Here is a 15,002-nt window from a genome sequence, read left to right as displayed (position 1 = left end):
AGAAAGGGGAGTGGCCAGGGGCCATGTGTGGGCAGAGGCACAGCCCACGGGGCCGGCATGGGGTAGCCGGGGGCTGTGTGGGGGCGGGGGTAGCCCGGGGCGAGCAGGGGGTAGCTAGGGGCCGTGTGGGGGCAGGGGTAGCCCGGGGCAGGCAGGGGGTAGCTAGGGGCCGTGTGGGGGCGGGGGTAGCCCGGGGCGAGCAGGGGGTAGCTAGGGGCCGTGTGGGGGCAGGGGTAGCCCGGGGCAGGCAGGGGGTAGCTAGGGGCCGTGTGGGGGCGGGGGTAGCCCGGGGCGAGCAGGGGGTAGCTAGGGGCCGTGTGGGGGCAGGGGTAGCCCGGGGCAGGCAGGGGGTAGCTAGGGGCCGTGAGGGGGCGGGGGTAGCCCGGGGCAGGCAGGGGGTAGCTAGGGGCCGTGAGGGGGCGGGGGTAGCCCGGGGCGAGCAGGGGGTAGCTAGGGGCCGTGTGGGGGTGGGGTAGCCCGGGGCGAGCAGGGGGTAGCTAGGGGCCGTGTGGGGGTGGGGTAGCCCGGGGCGAGCAGGGGGTAGCTAGGGGCCGTGTGGGGGCAGGGGTAGCCCGGGGGTGGGGAGGGGGAGCCAGGGGCTGTGCCAGGGGCTCAGGGGATGATGCAGCCTGGGGAGCCCCAAGGATCCCAGTCGACCCCTTGGCTCCAGCTTTCAGCACCGTGGGGGTGCCAGGCTCAGCCCTTCTGCCCCCAGCTAATGCTCATGGGGGGAGCAGCAGGAGTCAGGGCTTAAGAGTCAGGGCTTAAGCGGGGGGCAGGGCAGGGGCGCCAGCTCGAGGGGGGGAGAAGGAGGCAGACCCAGGGGGCGCTGGGGGCCCTGGGGTTCAGGCACCAAAGGCTCGGGCGTCCCCACCGAGACACCTGCGTTGGGAGACCACCCCCCCCCCCCCCGGCTCGCTGCCCGACCTCGCCTCCTCCCCCTCCCCCCCCCAGCTCTGAGAGCAGAGGGGCTGGGGGCTCTCCCGGGGACAGCGATGCCCCTGCCCGAGAGCCCCTCGGGGCGCAGCCCTCCGCTCCCGGCCCGAGCCCCGGCACTGTGGCTTGGGGGGAAGGGTCAGGGATTGGGGGGGGGGGGCTCTGCGGATCAGGGCTGCTCCTGGGGTCATTGTGGGAGGGGCTGCCGGGGACTGGCGCTGAACGGGCTGGCAGACCCCCTCCCCCCCCGCTTTGGGGTGCACGTGGAGAGGGGCGACCCCCGCCCCCTCTGTCACACACAGCCCCCCCCCCGTGAGAGACTCCGTGTCCTGCTCCCCCGCCTGAGCGCCCCCTGCCGCACTCACCTGCCGGCACTCACCTGCCGGCCCCTCACAGGCGGCGCTGGCCCAGCCTGGCCAGCAGGGGGCGCCGCGCCCGCAATACGGGACCAGTGGCCGGTTCTATAACCCCTGGGGAGCGCTGCAGTGGGGGGTGGAAAGGGCCCCCCCCGAGAAACACACCCCTCCCCCCCCCAGCATGGCCCTGCACCTCGGGTCTGTGTCCCTCTCTGCTTCCACCCCCCTGGGGGGCGAGTCCCCTTGTCCCCATTTCACAGCCCCGGAGCTGGGCGGCTGGCGCTGGGGTCGAACTAGGGACGTGGCAGAGTCACTGCTCAACCGGCAAGCAAACGCTCACAGGTTAATGCCATGGGCTAGGCTCCCCGCCCCCCCCCCAGTAGGTTTTTTAGCAGGCTGGCAGCAGCTCAGCTCAGGCCCGGCTAGCACCGTCCAGGCCCTCCCCCACTGCAGCTCTGCACTTAGGGGGTATTAGGAGCCAGGTGGGCAGGCTCAGATCCGGTTGGAGCCCAGTCCGAGAGCTCAGACCCTCCCTCCCCACAGACAGGGGCTGCCCAGGCGCTATAGAATTGTCCTCTCTGCCGACAGTGGCCAATGCCAGGTGCCCTGGAAGGAGGGAGCACAACAGGCAATACGCACGTGATCCCTCCCGTCACACATTTGCAGACAAACAGAGGGGGGCACCGTTCCTACCCATCCAAGCTAATAACCATTGATGGGCCCAACCTCCATGAATCTATCTAGCTCTTTTTTAAAGTCCTAGTCTTCACCACATCCTCTGGCAGGGAGTTCCACAGGTTGCCTGTGCGCTGAGTGAAGAAAAACTTCCTTTTGTTTTTGTTTGTTCATTTGGGGTTTGTTTGTTGTAAACCTGCTGCCTATTCATTTCATTCGGTGACCCCTAATTCTTGTGTTATGGGAACCAGTCAATAATCTTCCCTTATTCACTTTTTCCACACCCGTCATGATTTTCAAGCTCTCTCTCCTGTCCCCCTTCGTCTCCCCTTTTCCAAGCTGAGAAGTCCCCGTCCCATTCAGCTCTCCTCACATGGCACCGTTCAAACGCCTCGTCACTGGTGTTCCCGTCTCTGAACTTTCTCCAAGTCCGGGAGATCAGGTTTTGAGAACTTTTAAGATCCCCTTGGTGCTAGATCTTAACTCCTTTGAGCGCTGGAACCCGCGTGACTCGCCCCGGGTGACACAGGCCGTCTGGGGCAGGGCCTGGCCAGGCACAGCCCCAGTGAGCCTCTGCCCCCAATGGTACCCCCGGCTTTCTTGGGCCGCGTTCGGATGCCCCGGGCCGGGACACAGCTCTGCACTGAGGACGTTTGACGTGTCACAGGGATGCTCTTCACGCGTCTCCCGCTGCACCCGTGTCACATGCCCATCATTCCCTTGTTGACTTTAACACGCTCCGTGACAGCAACCCACAATTCCCTACAGCTCTTGTCCTGTTCCCCCTCCCAGCACAGCTCCTCCTGCTCTTGTGGGAGCAGCACCCCACGGCGTCCCACTGCCCATCACCTCTACCCCTAGGCCCTGTGGCTAAGCCGGGGCTCTGCTTATAACCCGTCTGCTTCCCGCTCCCCCCTCGGGCAGGTGGATCCGACCCAGGCGGGCCCAGTGCTGAAGGAGGCCGGGGAGGCCCAAGGCTGCCATGTGCCACCTGCAGGTTTGCTCTTGCCAGCACCCGGAGGGCCCTGCTCAGACCGGGGCTGGGGAAGGGGCTGGAGCGGCTGCCAGTGACTGAGCCACAAACAAGCACAAAGACGCCTCCTCGGTACAGGGCCAGTACCCAGCCTCCCCGGGCAGCACCAGCTGCTCCCCCCAATGCACAGCGGAGCCAGCTCCCAGTAACAGAGCCACCCTGGGGCAGGGGGAGGTGGGTGCTGGCCGTGTGCTGGTGCTGGGAGGGGCAGGGAAACGCCCCTCCCCCCCTCCCGGTGGGTCTGTTCCCTGGGACTGGGGCTGACTCTTTGCTGGACTGTCCCCCTCTCGGACCAGCCCCCCGGCCCGGCAGGCAGAGATCCAGGCGGCGCTGCGCTCCCACCAGCGCTGTTCTCCGACAGACCCGGTCTCCCCAGCCTGGCTGCCCACCGGGCGGAGACGGGCCCCACCCCCGTGTGCTGCTCCCCGCTCAGAGCCACGGGGCAGGCGGCCCAGGGCCTGGAGAGAGAGGCCCAGGACATGCTGGTGCTAGGGGTGAGCCAACCCTCCTCCGGCCCGGGCCTCTCCTGCGGTGCCGCTCCCCAAGGATGGGCCGATCCGGTTCCGCGGGAACTATCGGCCGCTCAGCACCGTCCCCGTGTCCGACCCCCCCCCCCCCGCCCAGGCGAGCCACTGGACACACTGGGGGAGCTCGCTGACCCCCCCCCCAAAGGGCTACTGGCAGGTGCCACTGGCCCCGAGGCCAGGCTGAAATGGGCATTTCTCAGCAGGTGGGGTCTGAGTTCCTGCTCCTGCCTCTCGGCCTCCAGGGGGCGCCAGTGGCTGCAGGTGGGGCGCTTTGCCCAGGCTCACCTGGAGGGTATTTGTGTCCCAGGCCAGCCGAGTGCCGGGTGGAGCAGGGGCCCGGGCTGACCCCGAAGGCTGGAAGTGCAGGGTGGGGATGTGACTCCCCTCCCCCCCAAAATACTGCCTGAGGCAGGTGACACCTTTCCCCTGGAACCAGAACACAAGCCTGGGGGGCAGGGCTCTGAGGGCTGCTGGGGGTGGGTGAGACTCCAGCTTAGGGGGCAGGGCTCAGTGGCCACACCCCTCCCCCAACACACACCAGGGCAGGGCCGAGTGGAGCCAGTGCCCGGGTGGGGCAGGCAATGCCACCGCACCCCCCACCTTACGTGCCCCCCAGCCCTGCAGCAGGGGCCACGGCCCAGCTGGGCTCAGGGAAACAGCGGGGGCAGCCCAGGAATCCCCCTGGGGACTCCGCCACCAACTTTCCCCCTAGGAGCAGGGAAACGCGGGAGAGCAGCTTCCCCTGGAGCCGGCTGGGAGGGCGCGAGTCCCCAGGGAGCCAGGGTCCCCGGAACGGAGCCAGCGCGGCTCCAGCGCCATTCAGAGCCACCAAGGAGGGACCCAGCAGCCTTTCCTGGGCCCCCCACTGCCATGGCACCACCGTGTCCCTACTCAGGAGCCGGTGTGGGGCTGCCCCAGCTGGAGAGCAGGCCAGGTGGGCGATGGCAAAGCAGCCGCCTGGGGAGAGCTGTGTGCAGGGCTCTGTGCCAGGCCGGTGCCAACGCCCCAGAACCTCTAGCGCCGGCTGCGGGGAGTGACAGCCGCTACTGGAGGCGGAGCATGGCCGGAGCGCTCAGGCTCATGGGGGGGATTCGGGGGACATTGATTGTTTGGCCCAGCTCACAACACCCCCGCAGCCCGGCGCAGTTCACGGCGCTTTGCCAAGCACCGAGCCAGGCGCAGCAGCAACGATACAAAGGTTTATTGGCTACAGGGCGACCCGTGGGCACGTCCCCGCTGGGCCGGCAGCATCCTCCCCGCCACTTCTTAATGTGCCAAATCCTCGTGGTAAATCGTGGCCAGTACTGCCAGGAACGTGACGTACTCCTGGAAATCGACTTCCTGGTCCTTGTTATGGTCCAGATCCGCCATGAGCTTCTGGATTTCCGCCTCCTTCAGCTTCTAGAGGCAGAGCCAAGCAGACACCGCTCAGCACCGGCAGGGGACGCTCTGGGACCCAGGGGTTAAACCTGGCACCTGACTGGTGGGGCCGTAGCGTGTGGGGCTGGGCCTGTGCCCTAGAACAGCCCGGCCTAGACCGGGCGCTGGGAACCTCTTTGGGTCAGGAGCCGCTGAGCCGGGGGGGCCACACTCAAGTGAGAAACATTAAGACCCCTCGCTGAGGTGCCCCCGACTGACAGATGCTCCCCACGTTCCCCTCTCCTGAGCCTCAGGGGCTGGGTCCAGGCATCCGGGGGCAGCATGTGGGCCCAGGCCGCAGGTTCCCCACCCCCATCCCAGACCCTCTGGGGGCCTTTCCAGCCTGCGACTCACAGTGACTGGTCCCTGGCGTTTCTGCTCTGGGTTGTTGAGCAAAGCGGAGCCCAGAGCACAGGGGAGCCCGGAGCAGAGCGCCAAGCCCGTAGCACCCCGAGTCTGGGGGCAGGTTCCTGCTCCCACGGGGCCCTCAGCCAGCTGGGGATTGCTCCAGCCACCTGCCCACCCTCCAGATCCACCCCCAGGCCAGGGCCCCCTTGGGAGAGATTCTGCCAGAGCGAGGCAGACGGGGCAGCGAGAAGGGGCTGGGGCCCAGGCTGCAGGGACCAGGCTGCCCAGCTCTCCAGCGTTGGGCGGGAGTGGGGCTGGGAACGCAGGTTCTGGGCCCGGCTCGGACACCTCACACGCCGGCCCCTCCCCGCCCGCACTCCCAGGGCAGGGCTCCCTGTCCACGCAGCACCCACCCCAGCCTGGCCCTCCCTGGCTCGGGCAAAGGAACCGGCCTGCCCAGAACCAGCTGCCAGCCCCGGGGAGCAGCCAGGCCCTTTGCTAGGAGTCCCTCCCCCCAACCCAATGGTCACCCCTCTGCCCCCAGCCCCCTCCCCCCCATGGCCAGCTCCTCCCTCAGGGACTCCCCCCCCCCCCCATCTCCAGCCCCACTCACCGGCCCAAGGCACAGCTCCTTCTGGATCAGCTCCTTCAGCTCGCCCTTGCTCAGCGTGTTCTTGTTCCCTTCCTTCCCCGAGTACTTGTGGAAGACAGAAATCAGGCCCCCGATGCTCTGGTCCAGAGATGCCATGGCCGCGGGTGCGGCTGGGGAGATCTGGGGCAGCGAGGGGAGACCGGTCAGCGGGGAGGCCAGGGCCCCGAGCCGCGGGGAGCTGGACGAGCAAAGCTGCCCCCAGACCCGCCTGGGCCTATTTGAAATCATGGGAAGGTGGGCGGGCAAAGCCCCAGGAGCGGGCCGGTTGGGGGCTCCGAGCTCGCTGAGGTGCAGGGTTCCCTCGGCACCGAGCCAGCGCCCCGCGGCACCTGGGGCTTCCGCCTGCCCCTCCCCATGGCCCCCCGAGGCCCCGGCGACGTAGCCCTGGAGCCCCCAGCAGCGCGAGGGAGAGGGGCTGAGCCCGTCCGGGGGGCGCTGGGGGCCTGGGGCAGGGACTGCCGGGGAGGGGCTGTCTCGGGTCACACGGCCGAGGCACTGGGGCGTCGGGGGAGGCGTCTGGCCAGGTTCTCCCCAAACCGCCCGCTGCCCTCTTCACCCCGCCCCCAGCCTCTTCGGGCGCTCGGTTTTGCGCCAGGTGTGGGGCGGGCGGGGCCCAGCGTCCCCCCCCCCCCGCCTCCTTTCCACAAGGGGCCGCCCGGTCTGCCGAAAACCCGAGCCTGCGGCAGTGACGCGGCTGCAAGTGACCCAGCAGATCCCGCGCAGCGCCCCAGGCTGGAAGGGCGCAGATCCCGCGCAGATTCCGGAATCGGGTCTAGAGGGGCGCCGCCGAGCTGGAGCCCTGCCGGGGCTACGCGGGGCGCGCAGTGTGTGCGCAGGGACCGGGCAAGCTGCGGGCGCCCAGCCCGGGGCGAGGGGGAGCTCCGGGACCTGCGGCGCCCCGACCTCCAGGGGATGGACTCGGAGCTGGAGCCGGAGCCGGAGCCGGAGCAGCAGCGCCCTTGGGGCCAGACGGGCTCCGCTGCGCGGTGCGGGGGCTCATCCCGCGCCCCCCGGGCAGAGAGCGGACCGGACTCACCAGACAACGAAGGGCGCTGCAGGTATGAAGAAGGCGCGGAGCTGCGGTGACGGGTCTGCCCGCGGGCTGCCCCTTATATAGCGGCCCGGAGCCTGCCCCCTGCCCGGGTCAGGGGGCTGGGTGTCGCGTGGGGAGGCCCCGCCCCATCTACCGATAGCTCCGCCCACTCCTGCCACAGCCCCAAATGTGCCCAGCGCAGCCTGCCCTTTGCTGCAGTGTCCTGCCCCCTCCCCCAGCCGAGCAGGGCCGGGGGGGGGGGGCGGGCAGGTGCCGGGACCCCCTGGCCCAGAGCTTGGCCCAGCCAGCAGGGAGCCTGGAAGGTGGGCGAGGCCCAGGCTGCGAGGGCCGTGCGCCAGGGGCTGCCCCGATTGCCCCGCCTCGCCCAGGGGCAGCCGGCGTGGGGGGCTGGCTGGGCCGGGGAGGCGCAGAGCAAAGCGGCCCCGTGGCCCCGCGCGCTCCAGCCTGGGCGGCCGTGGCAGGCGGGGAACCGAGCGCCGCGGCCTGGGCAGAGCTGTGGATGGGACCCCGCCCGCAGCGCCAGCTCCCCGCGCCCCTGGAAGAGGTGGCCGCAGGCCGTGCACAGGGCGGAGAGGGACACGGAGCGCTCCTGGGAGTCGAGTTCCTGGGCGCTGTTCTTGGCCCGGCTGCTCGATGCCGCCTTCCAGCCGCTGCAGGGAAAGGGGAGAGAAGCCAGGGGGATGGGCGCAGCTGGCTGGGATGGGCCCGGCCTGGGGCTGTTTCTCCTGCTTTCCAGCAAGCTGGCAGGAGCACGGCGGGTGCTGCGGGGCCAGGGGCGGGGACACGTCACGGCTGGCAGCACACGACCCACCTGACCCACAGGCTGGGGGGCAGCTCTGAAAATGCCCATCCCCCCCCAAACTCCCCATCCTTTCTTTGCACTTTGTGAGTGAAAACCCAGCAGCTCAGCAGGGGGATCGGGGGGGGGGGGGGGGCACGAGGGGGCACCAAAGGTCAGATTGCTCCCAGCTACTGCCCCCCAGCAGCACATCTCAGAAGCTCTCACCTCCCCCAGCCTCAGCTTGTTCACAGGCCCCTCTGGCTCAGGGGGAGCTTGTCGCCTTCCAGGACTTGTGGAAGGTGCAGCCCAAGGTGGCCAAGGCCTTTTCCAGGGGGGTGTCCACCCATGGCCACATCTGTCTGGAAGAGAGAACAGGGCCCGGAAGGAGATTGGAGCCGCGATGGGACAGCCAAGGTGAGAACGGCTCAGACAACCCCCGTGCACCTGGATGGGAGCCAAGGGTCGCTCTGACTTTTCCACCACGTGTGGAATAAATTTTGTTCTGTGCACCATGGCGTGAGCAGATGCCAACCACCCAGAGACTCGCAGGCTGCCGACTCTGCTATTCAGCTGGGCAACAATCGAATCTCTTTTGGGGGCTGCCCGAGTGCCCGGCTCCCAGGGAAGACTGGTAGGAGCTGCACAAGGCAGATGGGGAGTGCTCAGTGTGACGGACCCCCCCACCCCATGCTTTTTGAAATGGACTTATGGACATGAATTGACTTAACTCAAAGGTACTTTGAGCAAATGATTTTGTGTAACCCACGGATCTTCATGTCATGATCCGCAGGTTCTGTTGATCTTACTCTGTGGTATGTATCATTTGTGTGTGTAGAAATAGACTCAGGGAGTGGGGAATACTTGGCGAGTTTCCAGTGTGTGTATGGGAGACATGGAGGGTGTTACCTGCAACTTCTAGATGAGCCACCGTTAAACAATCTTTTGTCCTTAAGTCTGAGCAGGGGTTGGTAGGGAGGGGCCTCAACTCCTTAACAAAAAGAACAGGAAAGGAGAGGCCTAGGTCTTTGGGCTGGGCTGCACCTGGAGGAAGGAGCAGAAGATCCCAGGGTTGGTTTGGAGGGGCAGCTGGAAAAGAGGGTTCAGGGTGAGTTTGTACCCAGGTTTCAGTGGAGAATTAGCCAAGTGTTGGTGCTTCTTTGATTTATAACCGACTTTGCTCTGCCTGTTCTCACTTATTACTAGTTAAATCCTGCTGCTCCCACTTAATGCGTCATTCTTCTTTTCTGTCACACCCCAGGCTGTGTCTACACTGGCACGACCGTGCGCGAATACTCTTTAACGCAAGAGTTCTTGCATGCAAGTATTTGTGCAAGAGAGCGTCTACACTGGCATGTGCCTTTGCACAAGAGATGTGCTTTTGCACAAGAGCATCCGTGCCAGTGTGGACGCTCTCTTGTGCAAGAAAGCTCTGAAGGCCATTTTAGCCATCAGGCTTTCTTGCGCAAGAAATTCATGTTGCCTGTCTACACTGGCCTCTTGCACAAGAACGCCGCGCCAGGGTAGGCAGGCAGCATGTTTTATCTCGCCAATGTAGACACAGCCCCAGTGTAAATAATTGTTACCTGGAGGCACAACCACTGTGCACCTTCCCCCTTTCATTGGAAAAGGGGCTTCCTAATTCTTTGGGGTTCGACCCCATTTGGGGAGGGGTATCCTGGGAAGCTGGGCACTAAACTGCTCTCTGCTTGGGCCTGAAGAGGTTCAGTGTCTGTGCTGCTTATTGGGGGCAGGACCGGGCGGTGAGGAGCCCAAGAGAGCGGGAAGGCGAGTGGCGGTCGCCCGAGGGGCCGTCTGTGACCGGGGGCTGGGTTGGAGGGGGAGGGCAGACACCTGCCGTGGCATTCACAGCACGGCTTCGGCACGGCCTGTTCCGCTTTCCAAGGGCTGGCCAGCCAGTGGGCAGGACACTGGAGCCTTGTTAATGCCCAGGAGCGGCCAAGGCCCCCCCCCCGCCCCACTCAGCTGTGGTCGCGCCTCCTTCTTCCCACCCGGCTCTTGCCCGTGGGCCCAGCTGTGCTGGGGCCTGGCGGAGCGAGCGGGCTGCAGGCCGACTCCGGAAGCGGCTCTGATTCACAGCCCGCGGAGCCCCCCCCACGCAGCCCAGGAGGAAGTGGCTGCAAAGTGGTTAAGCCTGTTGCATCCTGGTGCTGCAGCTGCCTAGAAACAGGCCCCGGCTGCCGTGGGCAGAGCCCAGGGAGGGGCCGGCAGCCTGCTGGCTACAGCCATGGCCCGGGTGGGAGCGTGGGCGCCTCATTCCTACCCCCAGGGATAGGGGCAGCCAGGCAGGTGGCGCTGTCCATGCCGTGCCGTGGCCTGCTGCTTGGCTAGCTCCTGGCTCATGGCATTGGCCTCGGCTCTGACACTGACTCCCAGCGTGACCCTGGTTTCATCCCCTCACCTCCCCCGCCCCCCCCCCCCCCCGGGGTCTCAGTTCCCAGCCCATCCATTGCCTGTCTCCTCTGCTGGGCCGGGGGCCTTTGGCGCAGGCGTCTCAGGGCTGGTGGGACACCCAGGGGGACGCACAGCCTGGCAGCCAGAGAGTTAAGGCTCAGGGGCGAGGATTACGGGGAGGCTCTGCCCAGGCCCCAGGGCGGCTGCACACGGGCCGGATCCTCCATTGCCCGGAGCAGGGGTGGGCCCCCAGGAAGCGAGAGGCTGTAAAACCCAGGGCTGAGTCAGGGCCCTTCCCCGCGCAGCGAGCAAATCCCAGCCCTAGCAGCGAGCCGCAGGGAGGGTGGGGCCAGGTGTCCTGGGGCGAGGCCCTGCCGGGGAGCTGGGCCCCTGACTCCTCCTGCCAGCCGGAGCAGGCGGGTCTCCACTGGCTGCCGGGCCACCTGCGTTTGGCCTCTGAGGGCGTTTCCCGGTCAGACCTGGGGCCCTCCCTCGGACGCCCCTCCCCCACGAAATGCCCCCGATCTGGTGTCGGCACAGCGGGAACGCAGGGCGGCCCCGAGTAAGACCCTGCAGGGGGAGCAGCCGGCTCAGGAGTTGCCAAGGCAGGAATCTCCACCGGGGGGGGGGGGGGGGAAGGGGAGACACACAGTCTGGCGCAGAGCCAGTGCTTGGGGGGGGGGAGGGGAGAGACAGGGAAATGCCACTGTGCCCCCGGCCTGCGGTACCTCTAGACCAGGGGCCACGGCCAGCCGGGCTCAGAGAAACAGCCAGGAATCCCCCCAGGACTCTGCCACCAACTTTCCCCCTGGTTCAGGGAAACGCGGGAGAGCAGCTTCCCCTGGAGCCGGCTGGGAGGGCGCGAGTCCCCAGGGAGCCAGGGTCCCCGGAACGGAGCCAGCGCGGCGCCAGAGCCATTTGGACCCAGCAGCCTTCCCTGGGCCCCACTGCCATGGCACCGCCGTGTCCCCACCCCAGCCGGAGAGCAGGCCGGGGGCGATGGCGAAGCAGCTGGCCCGGGGAGGGCTGTGTGCAGGGCTCTGTGCCAGGCCGGGGCCAACGCCCCAGAGCCTCTAGCGCCAGCCGCTAGCTCCCAGGAGTGACAGTCGCCGCTGGGGGGAGCCCGTGGGGCTGAGCCTTGTGGGGGGCACCTGGTTTGGTTGTTTGGCCCTTCGACGCCCCTCCCAGCCCGGCGCAGTTCACGGAGCTTGGCCAGGCACAGAGCCAGCCGCAGCAGCAACGGGACAAAACCCAGTTTTATTGGCTACAGGGTGACCCGCTCCGCACGCTGGGCCGGCCGCATGCGCCGCTACTTCTTATACTTTATCAGAGCCTCGTTGTAAACCATGGCCAGCGCCCCCAGGAAAGCCACGTACTCCTGGAAGTCGACACTCTGGTCCTTGTTCCGGTCCAGATCCTTCATGAGCTTCTGGATTTCCGCGTCCTGCAGCTTCTAGAGGCAGAGCACAGACGCCGCTCAGCACCGGCAGGGGAAGATTTGGGGCACAGGGGGGACATGGGGGCCAGGTTTAATGTTTCCCAGGCGCCCCATTTCCCAGCCCACGACGGCTGCTATGGAGAAGGGATCTGGGTGGTGGGGCTGTAGCGGGGGGGCTGGGCCCATGCGATAGAACAGCTGGGCCAAGACCCAGGCCGGGAACCTTTTTGGGTCAGGAGCCACTGACCCACAGAAACAAATCGGGGACGGCAGTGCAGGCGCCCCAAAGCCAGGGGAGCCCTGAGCCTCAGGGCTGGATCCAGGCAAGCCAGGGGCTGCATCCGGTCCCCAGGACAGAGGTTCCCCACCCCTGCCCTAGACCCTCTGGGGGCCTTTCCAGCCAGCGACTCACAGGGAGAGCGGGGGCCCCTGCGGTTCCGTCACAGGGTTGTTCTGTCCAGCAGACGTCCCAAGCACTCAGCACACAGGGAACCCCGAGCAGAGCGCCGTGCACCCGTCAGGCCCCGGATCCCCGAGTCTGGGAGCACGTCCCTGCTCCCACGGGGCCCTGGGCCAGCTGGGGATTGCTCCAGCCACCCGCCCACCCTCTAGATCCACCCCCAGGCCAGGGCCCCCTTGGGAGAGCGAGGCAGACGGGGCAGCGAGAGGGGGCTGGGGCCCAGGCTGCAGGGTTCCTGCAGGGACATGCTGCCCGGCTCTCCGGCATCGGCAGGAGTGGGGCTGGGAACAAGTTCTGGGCCCGGCTTGGACACTGTGCGGCTCACACACGCCGGCCCCTCCCCGCCCGCACTCCCAGGGCAGGGCTCCCTGGTCTGGGCAGCGCCCAGCACGAAACCTGCCTGCTGCAGAACCAGCTGCCAGCCCCAGGGAGCAGCAGAGGCGCTAGGGACTGAGGGCAGAGGAACAAAGGGGGCGCTTTGCTAGAGGTCCCTCCGCCCATCCCAACACTAGCACCTCTGGCCTCTGCCCCCTCCCTCCCCTGCAAGGGCCAGCTCCTCTGGGACCCTCCCTGCCCCCACTCACCGCCCCAAGGCTCAGCTCCTTCTGGATCAGCTCCTTCAGCTCGCCCTTGCTCAGCGTGTCCTTGTCCCCCTCCTTCCCCGAGTACTTGTGGAAGACACACACCAAGGCCCCGATGGCCTGGTCCAGAGATGCCATGGCCACGGGCGCAGCTGGGGAGATCTGGGGCAGCGAGGGGAGACCGGTCAGCGGGGAGGCCAGGGCCCCGAGCCGCGGGGAGCCGGACGAGCAAAGCCGCCCCCAGACCCGCCTGGGGAAGGGACCGGCCCGGACACGCTGGAGACGCCCCAGGAGCGGGGCCGGTTGGGGGGTTCCCCGCACTCAATGGAAGATTCTACTTGAGTTCAGGCTTCGCCTGGCGCCAGGCCAGCCCCTGCCCCTCCAAGGCACCTGGGGTGTCCCCCTGCCCCTCCCCATGGCACCCTGGGGAGCGGCCCTGGTGCTCCCAGCAGAGCGAGGGAGAGGGGCTGAGCCCGTCCGGGGGGCACTGGGGGCCTGGGGCAGGGGCTGTCTCGGGTCACAGGCCGGCTGGGCGCAGGGCGAGGGATGCTGGGGAGGCGTCTGGCCAGGTTCCCCAACGTCGCCCCCCCCGCTGGCGCAGGGCCCAGGGGGAGCTCAGCCCCGCAGAGGGGGAAGGCTCCAGCATTACCTGACTGTGGGTGGGCAGGACACCCCCTCCCCCGCCCCATCGGAGACCGAGGTGCCAGTCACCGGCTGGGTCCCCGCCCCCACCCGGCCCCGTGGCTCCGGAGGGGGGCAGGGATTCTTGCGACCTCTCCCCCCCGCCCCTTTCCCAACAGAGGGGCGCTCGGTTTGGCAGCCAGGGGCGGGGCCGGGGGCGGGGCCAGCCCCCCCACCCGGGGCCAGCCCCCCCACCCCCGCTTGCCACTAGGGGCCGCCAGGTCTGCCGAGAAATCCGAGCCGGAGGCTCCCAGCGGTTGCGCAAGTGACCCAGCCCCACGCGCCGTGCGCCGCGTTCCACCCCCGCCCTGCCCCGCCCCGAGCCTAGAAGGGCGCAGATCGCGCGCAGAGCCCCCAGGCTGGAAGGGCGCAGACCCCGCGCAGATTCCGGGAGCGGGGCTGGAAGGGCGCGGCGCCCCCTCTCCGGGGCTGGAAGGCGCAGACCCCGGGCGCAGCCGCTTTTTCGCTGGAGCCGCCCTGGGGTTGCGCGGGGAGCGCAGCGTGTGCGCAGGGACCCGGCAAGACGCGGGCGCAGCAGGGGGCGCACAACCTGGGGCGGGCGGGAAGCTCCCGGACCTGCGGGCGCTCCGAGATCCGGGGCGCAGACCCCCCCGTGCAGCAGCGCCCTTGGGGGCCAGGCGGTCTCCGCTGTGCGGGGGCTCATCCCGCCCCCCCCGCAGGAGAATAGGACAGGACTCACCCGAGACAATGAAGCGGACTGCGTTAACGGCACCGCCCGCGGGCTGCCCCTTATATAACGGACCGGAGCACGGCCCAGTGCCCCGTAGAGGGGGGCTGGGTGTGTCGCGTGGGGAGGCCACGCCCCGTCAACCCATAGCCCCGCCCACTCCTGCCCCAAAAGTGTCCCGCTCAGCCTGCCCTTTGCTGCGCTGTCTCTCCCCGCCCGGGGGCTGGAGAGTGGCCCAGGCCGGTCTGAGGTGGGGGCCTTAGACACCTCCCGGGGCCGGGCCGTGCGCCAGGGGCTGCCCCGAGAGCCCCGCCTCGCCCAGGGGCAGCCGGCGTGGGGGGCTGGCTGGGCCGGGGAGGCGCAGAGCAAAGCGGCCCCGTGGCCCCGCGCGCTCCAGCCTGGGCGGCCGTGGCAGGCGGGGAACCGAGCGCCGTGGCCTGGGCAGAGCTGTGGATCGGACCCCCCCCCCCCCCCCCCCGCCCGCAGCGGCAGCTCCCCGCGCCCCTGGCGCCAGTGGCTGCAGGCCGGCCCGGCCGAGACCCGCGGGCCGCTCCTTGGAGTCGATTTCCTGGGCGCTGTTCTCGGCCAGGCTGCTCGATGCTGGGGGAGCGGGGGGGGGGGGCCGCTGGGGGAGCGGGGGGGGGGGGCCCGCACTGATGCTGGGCACGGCCCAGGGCACTTCCTGAGCCCGGCCCCAAACCGCCCCCCCTCCCAGGCAGATGTGCGAGTGCGCCCGGCCCCAGCACGGGCGCGGCCCTTGGACAGCGCCCGCCTGCCCGTAGCCAGCCCAAGCTGGGGCCCCTGATGACCCAGCTGGGGGACCCGAGCCCCAGGGGACCCCGGCAGCAGGCAGCACCATGCACACCCCCAAGCAGCAGCAGCCACGCGGCCTGGTGCCCCATTCCCCCCAGACTGGGGGGGAGCATCCTGCCATGGAGCAGCCCATGAATGCGCGGGGGCG

The 15,002-nt window shown here is 68.4% G+C and overlaps 2 protein-coding genes across 2 annotated transcripts; both read right to left on the bottom strand.

The window, feature by feature from the left end:
- Positions 1–4,713: 4,713 nt before the first annotated feature.
- Positions 4,714–7,122, bottom strand: LOC142819613 (protein S100-A6-like). Its single transcript, XM_075907842.1, has 3 exons — positions 6,983–7,122; positions 5,908–6,066; positions 4,714–4,928 (listed from the first exon to the last, which is right to left on the bottom strand). The coding sequence occupies exons 2-3, from the start codon at positions 6,040–6,042 to the stop codon at positions 4,794–4,796; spliced, it is 270 nt and encodes an 89-aa protein (XP_075763957.1). The 5' UTR covers positions 6,043–6,066; positions 6,983–7,122; the 3' UTR covers positions 4,714–4,793.
- Positions 7,123–11,431: 4,309 nt separating this feature from the next.
- Positions 11,432–14,199, bottom strand: LOC102462333 (protein S100-A6-like). The gene is made up of 3 exons (XM_075907841.1): positions 14,054–14,199; positions 12,676–12,834; positions 11,432–11,646 (listed from the first exon to the last, which is right to left on the bottom strand). Exons 2-3 carry the CDS (start codon positions 12,808–12,810, stop codon positions 11,503–11,505), a joined length of 279 nt encoding a protein of 92 aa, XP_075763956.1. The 5' UTR covers positions 12,811–12,834; positions 14,054–14,199; the 3' UTR covers positions 11,432–11,502.
- Between the last annotated feature and the right edge of the window lie 803 nt (positions 14,200–15,002).

Source organism: Pelodiscus sinensis, chromosome 24 (assembly GCF_049634645.1).
Source record: "Pelodiscus sinensis isolate JC-2024 chromosome 24, ASM4963464v1, whole genome shotgun sequence".
Classification (NCBI taxonomy): domain Eukaryota; kingdom Metazoa; phylum Chordata; order Testudines; family Trionychidae; genus Pelodiscus; species Pelodiscus sinensis.
The sequence above is the reverse complement of the archived record's forward strand: the minus strand, read 5'-3'. Positions and strand labels throughout refer to the sequence as shown.